Source organism: Spermophilus citellus, assembly GCF_964194105.1.
Source record: "Spermophilus citellus genome assembly, chromosome: 2".
Taxonomy (NCBI): Eukaryota; Metazoa; Chordata; class Mammalia; order Rodentia; family Sciuridae; genus Spermophilus; species Spermophilus citellus.
The window spans coordinates 158620930-158642649 of record NC_138183.1 but is presented as its reverse complement, the minus strand read 5'-3'; the positions used below and the strand labels follow the sequence as shown (position 1 = coordinate 158642649).

The following is a 21720-nucleotide window of genomic DNA, read 5'->3' as shown; positions in this document are numbered from 1 at the left end:
TTTAGTTTTCGGCGGACACAACATCTTTGTTTGTATGTGGTGCTGAGGATCGAACCCGGGCCACACACATGCCAGGCCAGCGCTCTACCGCTTGAGCCACATCCCCAGCCCCAGAAGAGCAATAATTTTTTACTTTTTTTTCTATACTGTAAGGAATTGTCGCTAGGAGTGCTATAACCTCACTGGATGTAAGTTTATATTTTATTTTGAGATAGGGCCACACTAAGTTGCCCAGGGTGGTCTGGAACTTGAAATCCTCCTGTCTCAGCCTTCCACATCACTGGAATTACAAGAATGTGCCAGTGTGCCCAGCAATTATAATCATTTAAGTCAGGAGTGGTTCCCCTTGGTTCATATCTCTGCATGTACCTAGGAACACTCTGTGTTTGGAAGTATTCCATCTTTAGAGTATTCTAGAGAGCAGCAGCCACACACAAGCATGAAGCGTGTAACACTGAAGCAGCACAGCCCAGGTCAAAGAATATTGATGCAGGGGCTAAGGTTGTGACTCAGCGGTAGACCATTCGGCTACCATGTGCGAGGTCCTGGGTTCAATCCTCAGCACCACATTGAAAAAACAATAAGTAAAGTAAATGTATTGTGTTCAACTACAACTAAATAAATAAATATTAAAAAAAGAATATTGATACACCTATGCCTCACCTTCTGAAATTCTGACTATATAATTCCCACTATAGAGTGGGGCCAAGGTGCTATTATTTTTAAAAGCGTCGCTGATGATTCTGATGAGTAACCAGGGATATGAATTCTTTGGTTAAGGGAACTGGAATATTTAACTAGAAAAAGATTCAGGTCAGCTCCAGAAGAATCATATTGGAGAGATTAGGCAAATAAAGCTGAGTTTTATCCCTGGAGATAATTTGGTATATTTGGAGTGTATTAGTTTTTTGTTGCTGTGACCAGAATACCTGACAAGAACAACTTTGAGGAAGAAAGATTTATTTTGGCTTATGGTTTCAGAAGTTTCAGTACATGGTCTGTTGGCTTCATTGCTTTGGGTCTGAGATGAAGCAGTACATCAGGGCAGTTGGTGGAAGGACATGGCAGAGGAAAGTTGCTCAGCTCGTGGCAGCCAGGAAGGGTGAGGGAAGGTCTACTTTCTTCAGTCATACCCCACTTACTTATAGTTTCCACTACCTCTAGTAGTCCTTCCAGCTATCAATGGATTAATCCATTAATGAGGTCAGAAATCTGTCAATCTAATCACTTCCCCAAAGTCCCACCTCTGGACATTGCTGGGCATCAAGCCTTCAACATATGAGACTTTGGGAATACTCCAGATCCAAACCATAACATGGGGTAAGGTCTGTTTTGAAAAGCTTCCTTTGTTCCCTTGATATGCAACCAGGTATGGGAACAGTGGGCTATTCACACTTAACTCTGCATGTGAGTTATTAGGTGTTCATATTAAAATAGAAGTTCTGATTTGGTAGGTTAGACTGGGGAGGGGCCTGGGAGTCTGCATTTCCAACAGATCCCTGAGTGGTGCCAATGCTGCTGATTTGGTAACCACCTTTTGATTAGGAGACAGCCAGTTAGTGTAGATTATTACACTATATACTAAAGCCCAGGATGTGGTAAGAGGGTGGTTTAGATTAAGGCACAAACTGAAAGTTTTAGTGAAGTCATTTAAACCTCAGAGATAAAATGTGTTTAGTTGTGGAAAGAACATTGGTTTGGGAGTTAGATCAGAATCCAATGGTTCACTGTCTGGATGACCTTAAAAATAATTTGTTTCACCTTATTTAACATTTTCCTGGCAGATTAGAATGAGAAAAAATATATTTAAAGCAATAAAGTAGAATAGGCATTCAGAAAAGTGGTAACTTTTATCATGTATGCTTTTATTGGAAGACGAAAACTGTGATTAATGTGCATGAAAGTTATGGCTAGGAGCCTCTAATCAGTTTTGCATCAGAAACAACTTCTATTCTACAGAGAAGGGAAGGCTATGGTTTTAAGTAGAAATTATTTTGGTCTAAAGGAAAATACTTATTTTTGTTTATCCCTCATAATGAACTTTTTTTTTTTTTCTTGTGGCATTGGGGATTGAACCCAGGGTGTTCTATCAGTGAGCTACATCCCCAGCCTTTTTTGGTTTTTATTCTGAGACAGGGTCTCACTGTATTGTTGGCTGACCTTGAAGTTGTAATTTTCTTGCCTCAGCCTCTTGAGTTGCTGAGTTTACTGATATGCACTACAATACTCCACATGTATATTAACTTTTGCAGTCATTTGAGGTCTTGGCCTAATGAATAGTGACAAATGGTTTACTGGCTTAAAACAAATATTTGTTGAGCACCCGCTACTCTTTTTAATTTTTTTTAGTTGAAGATGGATACAATATTGTTATTTATTTATTTTTATGTGGTGCTGAGGATGGAACCCAGTGCCTCATATGTGCAAGGCAGGCACTCTACCACTGAGCCCCAGCCCCAAGGATCTGCTACTCTTAAGAGTCAAATAATTTTTAACTGTTATTGACACTCTGCATAGAACGTATTTCAGATCTTAGCTCTTCTGAGTGCTTTCTTTCTTTCCTCCTTCAGGAAACCCTCCTGAAGCTTGTCTTAATATTGGGCTAATACTTACTTAGCTCCCGGTGCACCCTGTCATAGCACTTGCCTCAACCAATCCGCAAGCTTCTCTTCTTCTTCCCTTTCTTTCCTGAAAGCTTCTTGAAGGCACGGGGCTCTTTGTAGCCCCCATCCTTAATATAGTGCCTGCATTCAAATTGTTATTGATCTGATTGTGTAACACATGATGCTTTCAAAATGTCTGAAATATGTAAGAGTCAGGGAAGGCTTTCTGGAAAAGGTAATATTTAAGTTGAGACTTAGAAAAAGATAGCAGGTAGAGCAGCAGGAAAGCATGCCAGGAACCACACATAGTTTGGATGAGCTGAAATGTGGGAGATGCAGAGGGGTAGTGGGTGAAGCTGGAGTACAGGCAAGGGCTAGCTGCATATGACTGTCTTAAATGGCAGCTAAGAAGATTGGATTTTATCTCGAAGATAATGGGAGTCTTTATGCAGGAATGTTTTGAGGGTGATATTATATACAGCTATTAGAGAGAAATTGGTTAGGAGTTTTATATATAAGCCGATTAATCAGACCCTAGCAGTTACTCTTAATGCCTTTTATGGTCTTACTCCCTTTTTCTCAGACAAGAATGGTTCACTCCAGAGGTACCTTTGCCTCGTGTGCCTCTGGAAGAGCTGTGGCTGTGCGATGCAAGCAGACCTTGGAGCATTACATAGCTCATCCAGTTCCTGGGGGTGGGTGTCTGGTCCTGTTAGGCAGAAGGTGCAGCTTTTATATTTCTGTTCTACAGAGAGAGTTGGATAGCAGGAGACCCTTGGTATAAATGCTTAGACAGCATTTGCTGGATTTCAGTACTAAATCTGCAATGGGGGCATTGGAGAAGTTATATCACCTCTGTGAACCTCATCTGTGAAATGGAGATAATACAGACTGGTGCTTTTTCAAGAATTGAATCACCAGGGTGCAGTGGTTTATGTCTGTAATCCCAGCAGCTCAGGAGACTGAGGCAGGAGGATTGTAAGTTTAAAGCCAATCTCAGTGACTTAGTGAGGCCCTAAGCAACTTAGTGAGACCCTGTCTCAAAATAAAAAAATGAAAGGGCTGGGGATGTAGCCCAGTGGTTAAGCGCCCCTGGGTGAGGAGGGGACACAATTGAATTGGATGATGATGGTGATGATCACAATAATGACCATTTAGTAAGTATCAGTTGTGTTTCAGGCCCTGTGCCAGGTACATCATTAACTAAATATATTTGTATAAAACTCCATGGTAGGTAATCAGTAAACATGAGATTACTCCCCAACCTGCTCCTGATTGTTGTACTTCCTACAGTTTGTCAGTAGCTGATAGATTACCTTAGCGCTGTTTTCCCAATGATTTTATTCCCACAAATTGACAGAGAGTGAAACTAATGGACAGTTAATTTAAGCCAGGAAGCAGCCAGTGAGTTATTTCCAACATCATTTAATTAAGGAAGTAGTTGGGACTTTGAAATCTATGGTACTTTAACCAAATTATAATTTTAAGACAATTAGCCCTTGAACTTAATTTTTAGGTTCAGGATCGTGGGCTGCTTTAGAAACCAGATGGAGTTGCTGCCTGGACCTTGTTTACATACTATTTAGATGTTGGCTCTTCTTCTGACCAAATAATCATAATAACCTTCTGAATAAAAGTTCTGTTTAATGGATAAAATATGAAATATATAAGGTTGAACAAGCGTTTGGAATGAGTTATATTGTCCCTATGTAGAGCTTCACAGGTTTCTTTTTATTTCTTTTCTTCTTTTTTTTTTTTTTTTCCCAGTACTGGGGATTGCACATCCTAGACAAGCACTTTTTCACTGAGCTACGTCCCCAGCTCTTTTTAAATTTTATTATTTTATTTATTTTTCATACAACAATTATTTGTTTTTCTATCATTCTATATGTCTAAACAGGGTGGAATTGGGAGGGATTTTTAGTATAGTCAATGAATCGAGGACAACATGGGTTTCATCTTGACACATGCTCACAACAAGAACAGGTGAAAAAAATCAGAGAAGTAGTTAATCACCTACTGGCTCCTAAATCTTAATACATGGCTTCTCTTTCTCAGTTTCAGCCTTAAATTGATTTATTTTGAAAATGTAATCAGGCATGGTGGTTATTGTTTATCTCTGTAATCTCACTGACTCAAGAGGCTGAGGCAGGAAGATCTCAAGTTTGAGGCCAGCCTCAGCAACTAAGCATCTTACTGAGACCCTGCCTCAAAATAAAAAAATAAAAGAGGGCTGGGGATGTGGCTCAGTGGTAAATTGCCCCTGGATTAAGTCCCCGGTACTCCCCCCAAAAATAAATAAATAAAAATTAAATGTAAAGCCATTTACCTATTTCAGAGTTGTCTAGGTGAAGTGACTTATGTCACTTCTCACATTTCATTGGCCCAAACAAGTCATGGGGTCATGCCTAACTTCAAAAAGTGGGGAAGGACAACTATTTGTATTCAGAGAAGGAAGAAGACTTTTTATTCTTGTTATTGCACCATTGCAGTTTGTCCTTTATTGACAGCAGTCTTTTCCATAGCTTGATTAAAGTAGTATCAGCCAGACTTCTCCACTGTAAGATTTTTTACCCCTTCACATGAATAAATATACTATAGAGAGTTACTTTGAAACTATATAAAACTTCCATTCTTCATCAAAATTTTACTAATTAATTAATATCTGAACAGGCTCACAATTTTAGATCGGATCTCACTAAGTTGCCTAATCTGGCCTTGAACTTGTGATTTTCCAGCCCCAAAGGATATAGGCATGGACCATCACATCTGACCTCTGGCAGATTTCTGATAATATAGGGCCTTAACTTTGTCTGAAGTGAATGAAAATGCCCCTCAGTCTTCAGTAACTATACCCTTCTCACTATATCCTTTTTCTTTTTCCTTCTTTGTGGTGGTTTTAGTTAATCAGATCCTTTTTGACAACATAAAGCGCGGATTTAAACTAACTCTGTAGCAATCCTCGGATTATGGGCTCAGGAGAATAAATCTTGGGTTGACTTTGAGATGATTTCAGTTAAGTTTCATTCTGAAAAAAGCAGCTATGGGAGAGGCAGCTCTGAGCTTGGGTTATTGTTTATCTCTCCTTCCACAGGATCAATTTGTATGAGTATCACAGTCCATTGTGAATATGGTGCATGAAGGATTGTTACTGGAAAGCATAATGGGTTGCTGGCCGCAGTGATTATGCCTGAAAACTGGCTGGAGTCCTGGGTCTAGCCCTGTCAACAGAGCGAAATTCAAGGAGAGGAGGAATGACAATAATTTAAGCACTCATCTCCTTTTCTATCTCTCCAGTGTCATCTAAATCACAGGGTAGCTTATCCCTAGAGATTAGCATAAAATTAGAGGGTATGGCCTGTACCAGCTTCTTCTCTCTTTCCTTAAAATCTCCTTCTTCTGGATATAGATTGTTCACCATACTACGACCTCTCATGCGGCCTTAGAGGTGCAGGATAGGGAATAAGACTAATATGCTACCTTTCCCTCATTTCCACTTTTTATTTTCCAGCAACAGCTCCAGGCCTATGTGGCCTGGGTGAATGCACAGCTGAAGAAGAGGCCATCAGTGAGGCCTGTGCAGGACCTGCGACAGGATCTCCGCGATGGGGTGATCCTGGCATATCTCATCGAAATTGTTGGTCAGTTGGCCCTGGACTCTGATGTTACCATAGATTTTTATCCTTCATATGCCCTTTGACGCAGGTTGATTCTTTAGAATATATAGCAGTGGAAGTAGAGAAAAAAATACTTGCCAAACTTTTTTTTCTTTTTTAAAATTTTTTCATTTGTCCTTTTTAGTTATACAAGATACTTGGCAAAACTTAAATCATTTCTTCATTGGTCAATACTGTGTACTAGGCACTGTTTCTAAGTTTGGGAACATAATGAATGCAGTCTGTGTTCTCATGAGTCTCTCAATCTAATTGGAAAGTTTGGAAAGTGAAGTCAGTTCCATTAATGTGCTTGGTGCTTTGATGGGATGAACACAGAAAGAAGTGCATAGAAGGGACACCCTTCCCAGTCTGAGGGGTTCAGGGATGGCTGACCAGAAGAATTCATGTTTAAATTGAAGCCTGCCAATAGAATTGACTTCTGCTGGGTGTTGTGGTGCATGCCTATAATCTCAGCAGCTTGGGTTCAAAGCCAGCCTCAGCAACTTAGCAAGACCTTGTCTCAAAATAAAAAATAAGTAGGGCTGGTTATGTGGCTAAAGCCCAATGATTAAGTACCCCTAGGTTCAATTTCTAGAATGTATAAATAGATACATAGATAGATAGACATTTAAATGGACGCCTTCCAGAAGAACTGATGTCTAAACCAAGACCAGAAAAGGAAGTAGTAGCCAGGCAAAATGAGGATGTTACCAGCAAAACACTCCTTTCTAATACTCACTACATAAAAGGGTTTTTGCTCTTGAAACCCTGGCACCATTTTTGCTAGATGTTACTGTAATTTTATGTCCATAGCTCTGCAATTGTTTTTACTTTTATGTGGTTCCAGGGATCAAACCCAGTGCCTCACTCATGCTAGACAAGCACTCTACCATTAAGCCACAATCCCGGCCCTGCAATTGTTTTTCTTACCAAATAGTAATTACTTGTGGTAATTGTTTATTTATCTACCTTTCTTCTGTAAAGACTGAACTCTTTAAGAGAATGCACAGTATCATTTTTTTTTCTATCTCCACAACCTCTAACCATGGGGACCTAGTAGGTACTCAAACATTTATTGTTGTATTAGTCAATGGACCATGCTTAGAGTCCTTGAGGGCTGTAGGGCTTACGAGTGGTATGGAAGAAGCAAAGTTTGCAACAGGCATTATCTTGTTGGGACAGCTGGTGAATTCATCAGCACATTTATTTGTAATGATAATAACAACGCCAATACTAATAGCAGCTGCCAGAATTAACCTCTTTCTATCTTGTTTAATTTCTTGTGCTGGGGCTCTAACCCTGAGCCTCTCATATGCTAGAAGTACTCTTCCACTCAGCTACATCCTCAGCCCTTGAACCCTACTTTCCACTGTGACTTTGCTATATAGAAATAACCTCAAGTTATCTCCCTAAATTTGTATGGTTAGCCACTAACTTTCCCTTGAATTGAAGATATGAATATTCAGCTTCTTATTCAGCATATTTACTTGATGTCTAGTGTGCAGCTCTAACATCACATGTCTTAATCAGAATTTTGATTTTCTCTTTTCACTGATCCTTTCCAAGTTTTTTCATCTAAGGAAAATATTACATTGCCATTCAACCAGTCAGTAAAGCAGAACACTTAGAAATCATTCTTAATTCTTTCTCTTGTGGCTTAAACCTAATCATTTACATGTAGTTTCTGCTTTATATTTAAAATATACTTAATATCTGACTTCTTACCATGTCTTCCTCTGCCCAAACCATCATTATCTGTCATGAATATTTTCATTATCTTTCTAACTAATCTCCCTTTGTCTTCTTCGCCTAATCCATATACACAAACTCAAATTGGAAAAAACATAAACTAGATGACCATTAGTCCTTTGTTTTAAACTCTCCATTGGTTTTGTCAGGTAATGTGGTGCATGCCTATAATACCAGTGACTCAGGAGGCTGAGGCAGGAGGGTTGCAAGGTTGAGGGCAGCAATAGCAGCTTAGTGAGGCCCTAAGCAACTTAATGGGAGCCTGTCTCAAAAAATAAAAGCACTGGGGATATAGCTCAGTGGTAAAGCTCTCCTGGGTTGTAAATAAATGAAATAAAATAAACTTTCCATTGGCTTCTCATTACACTTAGAATAAAATTTTAGGCTCTCTACTGTGGTCCACAAAGCCCTACAGGACCTGGCCTTGCTACCTCTCTGGCCTCTCCCAGGACTCTGTGCTTACTCCACTCCAGCTACACTGGTCTTGCTCCTAAGCCTCAGATATGCTGAGCTTGATCCTACCTGTGGTTTCTTAGTTTGGAATGTTTCCTCCTCAAATTTTAACATCTTAATATTTTTAAGTCTTAACATCATTTATTCAGTCTCTGCACAAATGTATTATCAGAGAGGCCATGATCACAATTCTGTTTTTTTTTTTTTAAAGAGAGAGTGAGAGAGAGAGAGAGAATTTTTAATATTTATTTATTTTTTTTAGTTCTCGGCGGACACAACATCATTGTTGGTATGTGGTGCTGAGGATCGAACCCGGGCCGCACGCATGCGAGGCGAGCGCGCTACTGCTTGAGCCACATCCCCAGCCCTCTGTATTTTTCCTTATAGCACGTATCATTCATTATCTGAAATTATATTAAGCATTTATGTGTAATCTGCCATCCCTAGAGATGGAAACTCCCCAAGGAAAGGTGTTTCTTCTTGTTCACTGCTCTCTGCAATGCCATGAACAGTGCTTGGCACACAGCAGGTGCTTACTTAATATTTTTTTGAATGAATAAATGTATATATACTACCTTCATAGGTCCATGGGTTTAGATATAAAAATTTGAAGGCCCCCCCAAAGGCTTTCATTTTCTTCTTCCCCATCCAAATTACAAAAACCAGGATGTAATTTACTCATATTTTTTGGATAATTTTATTCTTCCACATCAAATATTCCCTTCCTTTGTGTCTAGTTGCCGTGTAATTTTGATAATATTTCTCCATGTAACGTGTGTGTGTGTGTGTGTGTGTGTGTATTTTTTTTTTCCTTTCTAACAGCAGGAGAAAAGCTGAATGGGGTACAGTTGAGTCCAAGTAACCAACAAGAGATGAAGAATAATGTGGAGAAAGTACTACAGTTTGTGGCCTCCAAAAAGATTCGTATGCATCAGACTTCAGCTAAAGGTTGGTGTCTCTTCACATCCTTGGTGGATGAACACACTCAGCTTTACTGGTGTTTGCCAGTCTTAGAAGAAACACTCTTGGTTGTGTAGCCACTGGCTCTTTTTTTTTTTTTTCCCCTGGTGCTGGAGATAAGAACTTTGTACATGCTAGGCAAGTGCTTTTCCACTGAGCCACATTCTCAGCTAGCCAAGGGTTGTAGAATGGCCTCATGTCATTTTTCCATAACAAAAGTTATCCTCTTGGGATGGAGTGATTATCAGAATCTGAGTGCTGTGGAAACCTGGGTGGAGATAGTTCTCTATTCTTTGTAGTTGGATACAGAACTCCTTGAGTATATATGGGAGAATTAATTGTACAAAAATAAATGACAAAATTATGATAGTAATTTTAGAATGTCTAAGTTTTCAAAAATGGAAATAGATAATATTTTTCAAGTTCCTTGGGTTTTTTGACCAAATATTATTTCACATTATCATAACGTGTTTTTTTCTCCCAGTTTTCTAGAAGGAAAATATTTTATAGCATTTTCTTAATATCAATACATTCCAGGCAGGATAGAAGGGGCTCTGTGGCCTCTGAATATGCCCTCTTCTGTAGTGACATGACCCAGGTGGGTTTGGCCAGGCTGCAAAGAAGGAGCAATATAGGTGTCCTTAGAAAACATAGGCTCCCTAATCCTTTGCTGTTTCTCTAGAATTGATTGGATCTAGTTCTGTTGCAGCTTCAGTTTCTGGGTCTGATTGCCTGTCTGACAATGGAGTCAGAAGGGAGCCTTCCTTTCATGTTGGATTATTGGAATTCTTTGTGTAGGGGTCATTCAGGTGGGCAAATGCTGAACCACTGAGAACACTCAGAAGACATATCAAATAATCCTTTTCTAAGTTTTGTATATTTAAAAGGTTAAGAGGCTAAATAAATAGAATTTTACCTTGAGTTAATTTTCACCAGTTCTATCACATTACTTTTTGCCTTTTTTTCTAGGGCAGAATTTAGAGAGCCATATCTTTGATCTGGTCCCCATGTGGAGTGGGCTTGGGGATCTGGCCCAGTAAAGTCGCTATTTTTAAGGGAACCCTGCCATTCAGGGCATCATTGTCTTTTACCTGGAGAAGCACTACAGTTTCCTAATTAGTCCTGCTGCATTGATTTTTTCCCTTTCCTTTTCTGCTTACCATACTGCAGCCAGAATGATCTAAGAATTTATGCTTATGATATTCCTCTGCATTGAGGGCCCGTAGAATAAAATCCAAAGTCTTTCCTATGGCTTACTCTGTCCTGTATGACCAACCTCTATTTCTTCATCACTGCTCATCTTTCCCTTCTTCCTCTGGATCCAGTACTCTGTCCATGCTGAACTTCTCTCAGTTCCTTCACCACAAAGCTGAGCCCCAGAAATATAATGTAAATTACACTGGTAACTTAAAAGTTTCTAATAGCCATATTATAAAAAATTAATGAGATGATACTTTATCTAACTCAATATATTCAAAATACTATTGTTTGATTCTGAAATCAGTACAAAAATTACTGAGATGTTTCATATTCTATTTTTGTACTAAGTCTAATGAGATATTTGTCATTCATTTTTTATGTGTGTATTAAGTAAGTACTGTACTTAGAGCACATTTCAATTCAAGAGTAGTGAAATTTAAACTGCTTAGTGGCAGCATGTGGCTTGTGGCTCCTATGTCAGACAGTACAGCTCTTTCACTTGCAGGCCCTTTAAACCTACTTTTCCTTCTTCCCAGATTACTTTTTTCCCTTCTTTCATTCATGGACCACTCTTCATCAAACAAGTCTCAGTTGAGGACTCACTTTCTTTAAGAATATATCCCTGAGCCCTCTAAGATGCCTCTACTCTGAGCTCCCAAAGACTTCTGTACTTCTGTGATCTGAATGTTATTGTACTTATTATGTAATTGCTTTTAGACCTTCTTTTTCCTTTGTTGAACATGGCTTTGTGAAGACCAAGACTTTGACTTCCTTTCTTGTGTGTCACTAGCACTTTGTAACGCAAGTCTTCAGCCACTGCTTCTTTCTCAGGACTTCTTGGTCTGTTTGGTCCTTCAGATATTGTGGAAGGAAACCTGAAGTCCATCATGAGGCTGGTCCTTGCGTTGGCAGCTCATTTCAAACCTGGCTCTAGCAGGATGGTGAGCCAAGGACAGGACTCCAGAGCCCCTCTACAGAGTCACCAGCCACATTGTGCCACTGCCGTGGCTCAAGGAGCAGCTGCTGCTTTGGCTGATGTGTGCCATGACATGTCACGATCAGGACGGGATGTCTTCAGATACAGACAGAGGTAAGAGTAGAAATCTGGGGATGGAAACTGATATCTCTCTCTGGTATTTCTTCTCTTAGACAATACAGTACAGGAGTTGGAAGTATCACATAAACAGCCCCACATTGCAGAAAAGAACATGGAGTGGAGGTTTGGGAAGGTAGCCCAAGAGAAAAGTTTATTTCTGTTTGAGATGATTATTTGCAGTTACTAGAATGTAAGGGAACTATATGTGTACGTTTTTTCTCTGGTTCACAGAGAGATATGTAGGAGTAATACTTTAGTCCGTCTGGGGGAGGATCTACCCTGGTATATATCCAGAAGACTAAGCTGTCCTGGAGAGTCATGGCAGAAAGTCTTTTGGGGATTATGCATCTGATGAGGGAGAGAACAACCCTGAAATGTTGCAGAGATTGATGAAATTCCCCTTTTTTTTTTTGGCCTGCCTTCCCTACTAGATTTCTTTGAGGCGGGGTTTTGCCTTATTCATTTTCTTGCTTATGGTGCTCACAGAGTGTTAGAGTATCAGTACATTTAGAGTTAACCTGATTTGAAGAACTGATACTCTCCCCTTTTTTACTCTTTGGCTTTAGGAACAGTAGCATGGATGAGGAGATTGAGAATCCATACTGGAGTGTGCGGGCACTGGTGCAGCAGTATGAAGGACAGCAAAGGTCTCCTTCTGAGTCGAGCTGCTCCAGGTAATTTGGCCTCAGATTCCTTACACTACAGCTGAATTTTTGGGTATTCTCAGGGTTCTCAACTTCAGGTGGCAAAACAGCAAGCAACTAAGACACTTAACCTCTTTTTTTTTTTTTTCGAGAGAGAATTTTTTAATATTTCTTTTTTAGTTTTCGGTGGACACAACATCTTTATTTTATTTTTATGTGGTGCTGAGGATCAAACCCAGTGCCCCAAGCATGCCAGGCGAGTGCGTTACCGCTTGAGCCACATCCCCAGCCCTCCTAACCTCTTTTTAAAAAAAATTTTTATAGTTACAGATGGACAGCATGCCTTTATTTATTTGTTTAGTTTTTTAAAAATATTTTATATTTTTAGTTTCAAGTGGACACAATATCTTTTACATTTACGTGGTGCTGAGGATCGAACTCAATGCCTCAAGCATGCTACGCAAGCTCTACCACTGAGCCACAACCCCAACTCCCTGTTTGTTTAGTTTTCTTATGCAGTGCTAAGGATAGAACCCAGTGCCTCACACATGCTAGGCAAGTACTCTCCCACTGAACTACACCCCCAGCTCCCTAACCTCTTTTTCTATCCTCAGTTTGACTTTTAAAAGAGAGCCCTCAGCATTGCATGTGATTTTGTATTGACAGGAGGTGAATGAGGCTGGTGAATTTTTCACACAGAGAAATTGTGGAGCCTCAGTGCCAATGCTTAGCTGTGACCACATGGGGGCATGCCTGGGACCTGTCAGATCCCAGCCTAGTGGTGCTGACATTTGTGTACCAGCTGCCAATGTTTATGACAGCCAGTTTCATTGCACTATCTTGGATCCTGAGTATGACTCTTAAGTTATGTCTGGAGAAAGCTGTATAAATCTCACAGCAAGAAAAGAAATTCAGCAGAGTTGTCTGAAGCATTAAGAGTATTCCAATATTCAATTTCAGGGCTGGGAATGGTGGCAGATCAGTATGTATTTGAGTGGGCTAAAAATGTTTATGACTCTAGGTGGAGAGGCTGTCTCAGTCTCCTTTAGAACCAAGGGCTGAGACCAGAACAGGACACTGCTCTAATAAAAGCCTGACCAATGCCAAAAGTAGAGAAAGAAAAAGATTATTTTCCTGACTCATGTAAATCACACTCCTGCAAACACATCCTCAGATCATGTTAGCTTATTTACTAATTTCATTTTATTGATGAATCATACTTTACTTATGCTGTAGTGACTTTTTTCTTGTACCTTAACCGGTGAAGTCTATTCTGTTTAAGCCTAATTGTTCCTTCTATATATTTGTTTTTTTTTCTCTTATGTCTTTCTTTCATAAAAATCCATCCTATTTTGACAGACCATTTTCTAATTTATTGAGGTCATATGGAACTCTTTCCAGCATTTTAATATACTGGTAACCTTGATCAACTTTAAAATTTTCACATTTAAGAGGTGTTCTTTTTTATTTATAAAATGCACATACATCAACCATTAAACATTCTGAAGTATACAATCTAGCACACTCATTTAGTATCGTCATAATGTGCAGCCATCACCGCTATCCCGTTGGAAGACATCTTCATCATCCCAAAAGCAAGCCCATAACCACTGAGCAATATGTGTGCTTTTAATGACAATCTGAACCATTGCTTTTTTGTTTTTCTGCTTGGACTATCAGTTGGTACAGAATCAAAAGATATTTCCTTGTATAATGAGATCTGTTGCTTCCTGCAGTCTATAAGCCCTTTACTCTTCTGATGACAGTGCCTGTTTTAGTTAGACAGAGACGAGGAAATGGATCTCCTCCTGAAAGCACCTGCTTCCTTCCTCCAAGCAGGAGGACTTAGATTGGGGCTGGAGCTCCTGAGATTGTAATTGAGGGACCCACTGGAAAGAAGGCTGCTCAGGACACTGTTCTATGAGAGGGGTTAGAGGAGAATAATTTGTATTCGTTCTCCTTTGTTTTCTTCTCCTTCCTGATTTTGCCATTTTCTTCTTCTGCCAGTCCCTCACTCAACTCACTGAGAATTCACACTCTGCCTTTTCTTCCGGAAGTGCCCAGGGAAGGAGTGGGCTTCTCACAGCTACCAGGGACCAGCAGGCCCTGGCACTTCTATCCCCGCCCACCGCCCCGCCCCAGGGAGTACCCCTGAAGGGGATAGGAGACTTGCCGGGAGACCCAGGGGTGTGGGTGGTCCGGAGAGTGGCTCGGAAGATAGGAAGGATAGCCCCTTAGGTCTGATCCCCTTTCCTTGGAGCTCCAGGGACACCCCGGGCATAGCCCTGCCCGCCTGTTGCTCCATAACCTCGGGCCAGCCTGTCACTGTATCCTAGCAAAAAGATCCTCAGTTTGGTGGGGAGAGCGGCGGTGGGGGGGGGGAGTGGGCGGGGGAGGGAGGAGAAAACATAAAACGCCGGAGGGGAAGGTGGGAGGAAATGGGCGTCCAACGGGTTTCCTAGGGACAGCCTGAGTCTCCACCCCGCTAGCTTCCCCCTCTTGCGGGAAGCCGGGCTGGGCTCCCTGCCGGTTAAACCTGCGCGTTAGACCCGGTCCACTAAGGGAGGGGTCGCAATGGAGCGGCAGCGATTTCCAATCTGCGCTTCTTAGGACCAGGATCACTCGAGCCCTCCGGGTGATTCTTCCGACCCGTCGCCCTTCCCCCGCCTATCCTGGGGCTCCAAACCGTCCCCCGCTGCCCGGACCCCGCCCCTATCCCCGGCTCGCACCCCTACCTTTGCCCAGAGCGGCTTGGGTCCGAGCCCAGCGCTGCCTCGTCGCTTGTGACAGCCTGGGAAGGTTCGGGAGGGAGGCGGATGAGGTGGGAGGGATAGGGGAGGCGGTGCGGAGCGGGATCGCCCGCGCGCTTGCGGCTGGGGACTCGACGCGCAGCCCGAGCTGCTGGGAGCCTCTCTCCGGGTCGGAGATGGGTTGAGATGCCTCCGCCTCCGGGGATGCCCAGAGCCGCGCGGCCGCGGAGACTAAGATGCAGCTGCCAGGAACGGGCTGTCGACAAGAGGAGGCGGCTTCCTCCGAGGCTGGGCTGCGGCAGAGTCTGAGCTGCTGGGACAGTGCGCTTCACACCCAGGAGCATCCCTGTCTCTGGTGCCGAGACGCCGGCCTCTGCCCTTTATACTTTCTCCGGCAATTGGGACCAGCTTCTCCGCGGGTTGGCTCGTCCCGGGAGTCGTTCTTCGGGCCCCAGAGCGGGGAGACATGCCTGAATTTGGGAGAGCTGTGACTCTCAGCCTTCCACTTCACCCAGAGAAGCAGGCTTGCTGAAGCCCGAGCCAGGAGGGGGACCATGGGAGGGACCCAGGTCAAATGGTGAGCTGAAGCCACTTGGGCTTTGCAGGTGGGGGCATGGGTGGGAGTAAGGCCAGGACTGGAGGATGCTGTTGGCCACAGAGACGGGAATCAGTCGTGGTGCTTTATTGGGGAGGACAGGCTGCTGGCCTGGGATTATAACTATAAAATACGGTGGTTCTAGGCATCTGGAGCCAGCTATAGAGGAAGGACTGGCCCTTTTCTGTCTCTGCTAAAGGAGGTGTCTTCGGGAGGAGACAGGACTGTTCCTTATCGCCCATCGCCTACAAAAAAAAAAAAAAAAAAAATTGATTTGAGTCTAATTTGAAGGGTCTTTGCCGTGGGGATTTCTTGTCTAATAAATTAACATTGGAGAGAGATTAGACCTGTGGGAATTAAAAAAATATTACCAGTTGGACCTGATTTGTAATCATTTGTTCTCTGACCTCAGAGAGGATTATGATAGCAAGTAGGGGATTTTTTGTTTGTTTTATGTCTTTTAAACTAGTCCGGGAGGAGCCAAAGTCTTAGAATTAATTAGCATTAAAATACTTTACTCTGACCTGAGGTAGAGGATTTAATGCACCTCCTTTATCCGTGAAATACTTAGGGAGGCAGCACCCTCCCTGCTCTGGCCTGCGCCTCTGGATTTTTCTCTCAGGTCCTTCCCCTTTTTTGACTTGGCCATCTAGTTTCCTGGTCTTACCTCTGGCCTCACCCAGGCAGCCTCAATTCAAGAAAAAGAAATGTTGTTTTCCTTTGGCTGCTCTGCCACGCCCCCAAAGGGGTTGGTTATCCAGGCATCCGCCCCCTTCTGCCCTTATATGGGGAACAGCTCTCTTACGAGGAAGAGGAGGAACGGAGCATGCGTCTGCGCTTTTAGGAAAGCAGTTTTCCAGCATCCTAAGTTCACACTACCTCTGTCCCCGTCCTCGCTTTGTCTGGCACCTACCTCCTGTAGTCCAGCCAGATGCAGGCAGTGGAACATGTCAGCAATAGCACCTTGTCAGCTGAGAAAGCCGGGCTGCCTTATTCCTCAAAGAGGAGCAGCTGTTGTAGGTTTCTTTCTGCACCTGGATTCCCATTTCTATAAGAGGCAAATGTTGAGGCCTGAGCAGTCATAAATCTTTTTTTTTATTTTTTATTTATTTATTTTTTTAATTTAATTTTTTTTATTGGTTGTTCACAACATTACCAAGCTCTTGACATATCATATCTCATACATTAGATTGAAGTGGGTTATGAACTCCCAATTTTACCCCAAATGCAGATTGCAGAATCACGTCGGTTACACATCCACAATTTTACATAATGCCCTATTAGTAATTGTTGTATTCTGCTACCTTTCCTATTCCCTTCTATCCCCCCTCCTCTCCCCTCCCATCTTCTCTCTCTACCCCATCTACTGTAATTCATTTCTCTCCTTGTTTATTTTCCCATTCCCCTCACAACCTCTTATATGTAATTTTGTATAGCAATGAGGGTCTCCCTTCATTTCCATGCAATTTCCCTTTTCTCTCCCTTTCCCTCCCATCTCATGTCTCTGTTTAATGTTAATCTTTTCTTCCTGCTCTTCCTCCCTGCTCTGTTCATAGTTGCTCTCATTATATCAAAGAAGACATTTGGTATTTGTTTTTTAGGGATTGGCTAGCTTCACTAAGCATAATCTGCTCTAGTGCCATCCATTTCCCTGCAAATTCTATGATTTTGTCATTTTTTATTGAGCAGTCATAAATCTTATAAATGACATAGCAGTCTTAGTTGAGAGCTTTTCCAGCATTTTAATTCATGCTGGTCTGAAACTCAGATTGCATAGATGGTGAGAGATGAACAGGAGTTCTGGAAAGCACTCATTGTTTCTCATCCTCCTTACCCCTTTTGCCTGTTTGTGTTGTAGATCTATACATATTATTAAGCAACTTTTTTAAATGTGGAGTAGCACAAAACTATAAATTTTTTTTCCTGTAGTTCTGAGAAGCAACAGAATATAGTACTCACTAAGGTCATATCCACCAAAACACTTCAGCTGTGGACCCTAGTCCTCAGGCTGCTTTACATGAGGTTTTGAAGTCTTTGGCTGTTTCACTGTGGTTGGCTCTTGTTTTTTGTGGGTTTCTAGGAAGATGATATCTTAACTCCTGATCGTTATTGTGAGGATTAGTCTGGAAGACTTCAGGGGCACATTAAGTGGGTCAGTGAATCCTAGACACTTTCACTGTTGTCTGGGTGATGAATTTGGAAGGAATTCTATAAGGGGGCTGGGCCTGCAAACCCCACAGCCCCTGAGATTGTTTCAGTGCTGATATTCTCAAGGTGCAGTGCAGGGAGAAATGGCTCTTCAGACTCCTTTATCCCTCTCAGACCGAAGCATCAGCCTCACATTCCCATCTAGTCTTATTATTTGTTGTGGTTCCAAAGATTTAAAATTCCTCTTCCCTGAAAATCTGAACAGTGCCTCTGAAGGATAGTAGTTATATCAGAACTTAAGAATTATTGAGAGGTTTCTGATGACAATTTGAAAATACTGCGGCAGAGATATGTAATGATTTACTTTGATGGGAGTAAATCAAGTGAACACTTATTTCACTACTCCTTGCAGATCTTTCTCCTTTTGACATCTTACCCTTATTTTCTGGCTCAATTGTTGATAAATCACTGCCCCTCTGCTCAGCCTGTATACACTATATTCATTCCAGCAATTTCTACCCCGGGCTATCCTGACCCTATGTCTTTGGGGATAGAGCTGATCTGTGATCACTCTGCTGGTATTGCTTGTGTAAGAGATCAGTGTATTGGAAATAAAAGTTTTTTTCTAGCTCCAAAAGCTACTAAGACACATGCTGGCATTTGTCTCAGAACACAGGCTTGGGGAATGGTGATGGTGGAGGTAGTGAAAGGTAAAAAAACAAAACAAAACAAAATCTTAAAGTTATTTAAATGCTAGATTACCTGTCCTGATAATTTTCTTCTCAAATCAGTGATGCTTAAAGGCAGCCTTGTTGTGGAAAAGACTTTCAAGGACTGGATTATTCATTAAACAAGTGTATCATCTAATAAATAGTTCTTACTATGGGTTAGATGCTGTGTTAGGCACTATGGGTAAGATGATTAAGACTTCTCTCTGGGATAAATTATGAAAGTTGGCTTCTGAACAACTGTAGTAATTGCTTCTTTTCCTTTTTCTTCAATCACAGCCTGACTTCACCTAGTCCAATTCACAGTGCAAAGAGTGAGTCCATTATAACACAGTCGGAGGAGAAGGCAGATTTTGTGATTATTCCCTCTGAAGGAATAGAGAACAGAACAGGTACTGTCTGTCTGCCTGCTTGGGTTGGCTCAAGGAAAGTCTCTGAACTTGAAGCATTTGGAGGTCCTGATTATCTACCTCTAAGCTCCCTAGCCTTGTCCCTCTCTGTGGTCTGTGCATGTGGGGTCAGCTGTGGAGGGCTGTAATGCCCAAGAGCCAATTAATGTAGTTATCCTCTTACTGTCCTTTCTGATATTCTAGCTGTCAAAAATCTTGCAGCAGCATAGATAGGCCCTTTCCTACCTGGCTGCCTATTAATTAGGAAAGGACTTTAGGGACCTTTAGAACATTTAGAAGCCTTACTTAGGTAAACAACTTTTAAAATTTATATATATATATATATATATATATATATATATATATATATATATGTTTTAGATGGACACACAATACCTTTATTTTGTGTATTTATTTTTATGTGGTGCTGAGGATTGAACTCAGTGCCTCACACGTGCTAGGCAAGCACTCTACCACTGAGCTACAACCCCAGCCCAACAACTTTTATTATTCCTATTTTTTTACAAACAATTTTGGTACTTCTCTAACTTAAATTAGGGCCAGGAATGTAGAGTATGAATGGAGAACACACATTAGAGAGCAAGTCTACATCAGGCTCGACATGAGGGCTACAGAGAGACCACAAAGACTTCCCTTTGTTTAGGCTTCTTCGTGGTCAGTCTCATTGGTCTCCTTTTTTTTTTTTTTTTAAACCTAAACATAAAGAAAAGCAAAGAAGAAGCATAGCATAAAAGTTACATTGAATTTCATTCACTCATAAGTGTTGTAATGAAACCGAAGTACTTGGAAGAAAAGCTGTAATTAAATTTTTCCATACTTTCTTACCCCTCAGTCCTACCATCAGGGCCAAAAAGCTAGTCATACTACTGAGTCAGAAACTCCTGGGACCTTGCAGAGGGAGGAGGAAAATATTTATTGTGTGCCTGCTCGGAACCAGGTACCACCAGTCCCTGCACAGAAGTGTTTTTGTTTTGTTTGTTTTATGGTCTTGGGGATTGAACCCAGGGCCTTGTGTATGCTAAGCAAGTGCTTTACCACTGAGCTACATCCCCCACCCATAAGTTACTTCTTTTAATCTTTACCACAACCCAGAGGAATTATTATACTCCTTTTATGAATAAAGACATTTACTCCAAGAGCTTATACTCTTTTTTTTATTTCATGATGAATTTTAAGTTACTCTGAATACAATTAAGATAAAATAGATGAGAAAACCAGAGCAAAGAAGCCTTAAGGGTAGGGAAATAAAACCAGGGAGTGATATTAAACAGTTTTGTAAGCATGCTTTTATTAGTTTGTTTCCTGTGTGACTCACACAGTGTTATATGTGAAAGGGGTTCAGTCGTGATGCAAAGGAATCAAAGGAATATTGAATCATGGTCTCCCTTCTAAAACTCTAGCATAACCAACAGGAATTTTGTTTTCATTACACCTGACAGTTTCTTTCTTTGTATCTGGCAAATTCAGGCTTTGGGAATGCCAGTTCTAGAGAATTAAGACTCTGATGGTGGGAGTCCTACTGCTTCCTAAGAGTTTAAGAAATGGTTTTCCATAGCAGAGTGAATGATGCTTCGCTGGTCCTGAAACCTGAGTTAACAGTCAGTTCCTTATGCCTCACAAACCCCACCTGGTGGAGAGTTCAGTTTGTATGTGAGGACAGGTTCAGAAAGCAGGTGACCTGAACCTGTAAACTACTCTTGTGAACGCTTTCTGCCGGAAATCAGTTTCCTCCAACATGAACTATACCCCTTCCTTTCATTTTGTAGAGGAGATAGACTCTCCATTATCCCGAGATTGGCGACCTGGGAGCCCTAGAACCTATCTGGAGACCTCATGGGAAGAACAGCTGTTGGAACAACAAGAACATTTAGAAAAAGAAATGGAGGAAGCAAAGAAAATGATATCAGGACTACAGGTAGCTCTTTCTCTTGTAGTTTGTCTTCAGTGCACCAATTGATTATTATTTTTAAGTCACTAGTGTAAATTGAAAAAAAAAAAAACCCTGATTTTAGTTTTGTATGAGATCAGAGTTGAATGAGGGAATTTAGATAGAGTAGTACACAAAAAGCAAAAATTGCTAATATGTGAGTGCTTTAAATGGACTTTGTGGACGGTTTGTAGCACAGCTGTTAGGATTTCTGCAAGCTCCTGGGCCATCACCAGCCCCTACCAAGCACTTATTCTGACTCTGCTTCACAGGCAGTCTTCTTTAGGTGGTTACAAATCTGCAATTGCAGCTTTCAGCCAAGAATGGCACTGTGAATAGTCAGGAATTTTCTCCCAGGAATTCTTCACTAGGGAAGGTGGAAGAGCAAGTAATGCCGCCAGGTTTCCATTTTCCTCTAGCTAAGGGATTTAGCCCACTCCTAATGCATTTGCAAGCGGATGCCAAGTCACAATGATCAGGTAGAAAAGGTTTTCCTTGAGCAACAAAGCCCTTCAGTCTTTCCTGTACCTGCAGTGTCAGCTCGGCAAATCTCTTCAGAGACTGGTGACCCACTTGACATAGTTTCCACCCTGAATGACCCCCTCAATCCTCTGTCTTTGTGTGACCATCTCTGTTTGGGGGAGCCCTTATAGTGTGCTGATGACCCTGAAATTGCCTAGGAATATTCCTTTCTGTTTGTGCTGGGAACTGCACCGCTTCTGAATTGTGAAATATTTATGGACACATAAACAAAGCCCACATTATGTGTGTGGCTCTGGCAGCCGGCAGGCAATGGAGGGT

At 41.6% G+C, this 21720-nt stretch overlaps 2 protein-coding genes across 4 annotated transcripts in view; one reads left to right on the top strand and one right to left on the bottom strand.

The window, feature by feature from the left end:
* Positions 1 to 21720, top strand: part of DIXDC1 (DIX domain containing 1) — a gene marked incomplete at its 3' end in the record, with an annotated part of 79020 nt that overhangs the window by 24182 nt on the left and 33118 nt on the right. The window contains exons 2-7 of one of the 3 annotated variants that reach the window (XM_081279646.1): positions 6115 to 6244; positions 9284 to 9409; positions 11480 to 11711; positions 12284 to 12391; positions 18862 to 18974; positions 20759 to 20907. In XM_081279646.1, coding sequence (XP_081135772.1) covers positions 6115 to 6244; positions 9284 to 9409; positions 11480 to 11711; positions 12284 to 12391; positions 18862 to 18974; positions 20759 to 20907 — 858 coding nt within the window. Of the gene's footprint in view, positions 1 to 6114; positions 6245 to 9283; positions 9410 to 11479; positions 11712 to 12283; positions 12396 to 15553; positions 15689 to 18861; positions 18975 to 20758; positions 20908 to 21720 lie in introns of those variants that run through there. The other 2 variants (XM_081279645.1, XM_081279647.1) reach the window with 2 other exon arrangements.
* LOC308641237 (uncharacterized protein) lies at positions 13877 to 15455 on the bottom strand (the record flags this gene model as incomplete). The annotated part of the gene is made up of 2 exons (XM_081279648.1): positions 13877 to 14130; positions 15097 to 15455. 2 exons carry the CDS (start codon positions 15453 to 15455, stop codon positions 13887 to 13889), a joined length of 603 nt encoding a protein of 200 aa, XP_081135774.1. The 3' UTR covers positions 13877 to 13886.